Source organism: Cyprinodon variegatus, unplaced genomic scaffold (genome assembly GCF_000732505.1).
Source record: "Cyprinodon variegatus isolate N-32 unplaced genomic scaffold, C_variegatus-1.0 Scaffold775, whole genome shotgun sequence".
NCBI lineage: Eukaryota > Metazoa > Chordata > Actinopteri > Cyprinodontiformes > Cyprinodontidae > Cyprinodon > Cyprinodon variegatus.
The window spans coordinates 209,478-211,949 of NW_015151228.1; the positions used below are offsets into that span (position 1 = coordinate 209,478).

The 2,472-nt window shown below is 45.6% G+C and overlaps 1 protein-coding gene across 1 annotated transcript in view; it reads right to left on the reverse strand.

The window, feature by feature from the left end:
• The window catches only part of LOC107098406 (protein FAM69A-like), an 18,053-nt gene that overhangs the window by 4,895 nt on the left and 10,686 nt on the right, over positions 1 to 2,472 (reverse strand). Inside the window, exons 3-5 of the mRNA XM_015396078.1 lie at positions 1,020 to 1,127; positions 771 to 947; positions 568 to 699 (exon numbers count right to left, since the gene is read on the reverse strand). Coding sequence (XP_015251564.1) covers positions 568 to 699; positions 771 to 947; positions 1,020 to 1,127 — 417 coding nt within the window. The remainder of the gene's footprint in view (positions 1 to 567; positions 700 to 770; positions 948 to 1,019; positions 1,128 to 2,472) is intronic.

Below are 2,472 nucleotides of genomic sequence, written 5' to 3' on the forward strand. Positions count from 1 at the left end.
AAGGAGTAGAAGTAAAAAGTCGCCTGGAGATGATGGGCAGTGACCTGGCCACCACTGCTGACCCGCCAGCTGGAGGGTGTAGCGGTTAAGGGTCGAAACACCCTGTGAAGGTCGGGCACCGTCTGATGACATCAACTCCAGGCCAAAAACCACCCACAGTCACATTAGGGAGTGGCTGTATGTTAGCATCACATGATGTATTTAATAAGTAGTAAAGTAAAGTAAAAATATCAGAAAATCTACTTGAGTACAGTAACGAAGTATTTGTACTTCGTTACTTCCATCTCTGTAGCCGACAGACTTGACGGACCTCTGAAAACGTTTTCAGAAAAACAGAACTAAAGTCAGACCTCCTTCGCTTTAAGACCGTTTTGTGATTAAGAGTTTCTCAGTTGGTCTGGAGGCTCTGCGTTATTTCTAACACAACTCTGAGCTTTTCCCTTCACCGTGAAGACAAACTCATTTGATTGTATCTGGGATGCATCATAACATCAGTCTTATTGTATTGTTGCTCCCACTTTGACCCATCTGGAGTCTTTAAACTGTGACATCGTCATTGCCAGATACCTCATCCATTTGCAGAAGGGCCCATGTGGAACGGGCCTCTGGCAGTGACACCCGTCCATCTCTGTTGCCATCGGCTACCGAGAGGATCTGTCCGACAAGACTGGGAAGGTCCGCGTGCTCTCCGAACTTGGACTGGTAGAGAAAGAAAGATGTTTAAGACTTGTTTTTAACTTTAACTTCTTTCAGGTTTGATGCTCTTCCACCTTAAGATGATTGAAGAGCATCTCTTTGAATTTCTCCACGGAGGTGCCTCTGTTAGGTTTGTCGAACACCGGGGTTTCCTTCCGTGGCTCCGGTTCCTCGCCCAGCTCGTAGCGAACCACCTCCCCCAGCTTGCAGCGGATGATCCCACTGTGGTCCCCCCAGCCTCCTGTGTAAACCTGGTAGAAAGCAGAACGCCAATCAAACTCCACGCTTTGCGTCAAATAACAGCAAGACACGGCGCCCCCTACCTGGTTATTTGGTAGTGTGGAGAGACACCTGCCCATGTAGAGAGTTTCTTTTTCACACAGACTACTGCATGCCGAGCCATCGATGATCCCCCTCCTGTATTTGTCACACTTTGAAACAGAAGTAGTGAACTTTAGAGAATTTGTCTGCTGGTATTAAACTTATGGGACTCCTCAAGGTCGTGTCTCTGGTCCCTTTCATTCAACATCTACTTGTATAGGCTCTACCTAAAAAGGAGTATTAAAATCTTCCCCTATGCCCAAGAAGGTCATCCAAATCTTGGTACAACAAAAAAATACAATCTCATATTACACTGTACGAATTTTCCCAATGGTTGCCCGCAGCTAGTGCTCGTACTGTATGTATGACGAAACCCTGCGGTTTCGTCATACATGAATGTTCCCACACTGTGCGACCTGACGCTCTAATGCGATCTACCTGCTCACCCTGTACGTCTAAAAACCAGGTGGGACTCAGCTCCGCAGTGAGATGGCGCTAATCGGACTCGTCTATCTGGAAGCCAAATAAGTAGAAGAGGAACATGAAGCTTTCAGCAATTTTGTGCTGAAAGCCCTAAAAAGAAAAGGAGACGACGTATTTGGACAAAGACATGGCTGAGCTAACATGGCTACTACGGTCTGACAGTTTTACGGAAAGAACTCCATTTCACTCATTGCACCCCCGCAATGTTGCTGTGTTTTCATCTGAGAAGAAGAAGAATAAGAAGAATTCTTGTTTGCACACTGAGCGATTCGCCCATGACCACCTTACGACGTCCGACTGAATTTCAAACACATTTGATTTTCTCCAGATCTTACGATTCCTGATGGAGAGGTGGTCGTTAGAGGCTGATCGCCCCTCGTTACCCCCTGTATACTACACCACACACCATCAGGCTGAAAGTCGGAAAGATCTAAACATTTCAGGCACGACTGGAGAATCGTCCCAAATAGTGAAAAAACAAGTCATACAGTGTACGCCCGGCTTTAGTCTGGAAAAGCTTTCCCTGGAATGCACAGTTTGTCCTTCTGGGCAGGTTTAGATTCTCTTGCCCTAAATTGGGAGTTTACGATGCTTCACTATTAGCCAGAACAATCCATCATGCAGAATCGCTTATCAGTGACCATAACAGTCAAGGTTTGCCTGCGAGGAGGAGAACTGACGGTTTCCTCCTGTGAACCCCTTTTAAACCAAAACGCTGCCAATACGCCATTAGCTAAAAGTAGCTGGAAGTAAGAAACACGTTCAGCGCTCGTCTGGAACACGTCAGATACGTTGATATGCGTTGGAGAGAAGTTCTGGATAAGTTACGTAGAAGTTACCCAGAGGTTTAGGATCAGCTAGACCAGAGTTCCTACAGCATAAGGCAAGTTAAATTCAAGACTTTTAAAGACTTTTTAATGCCACTTGAAATAAAAATTTAAGACCAAATTCACAAGAAACACAAGAAAAACC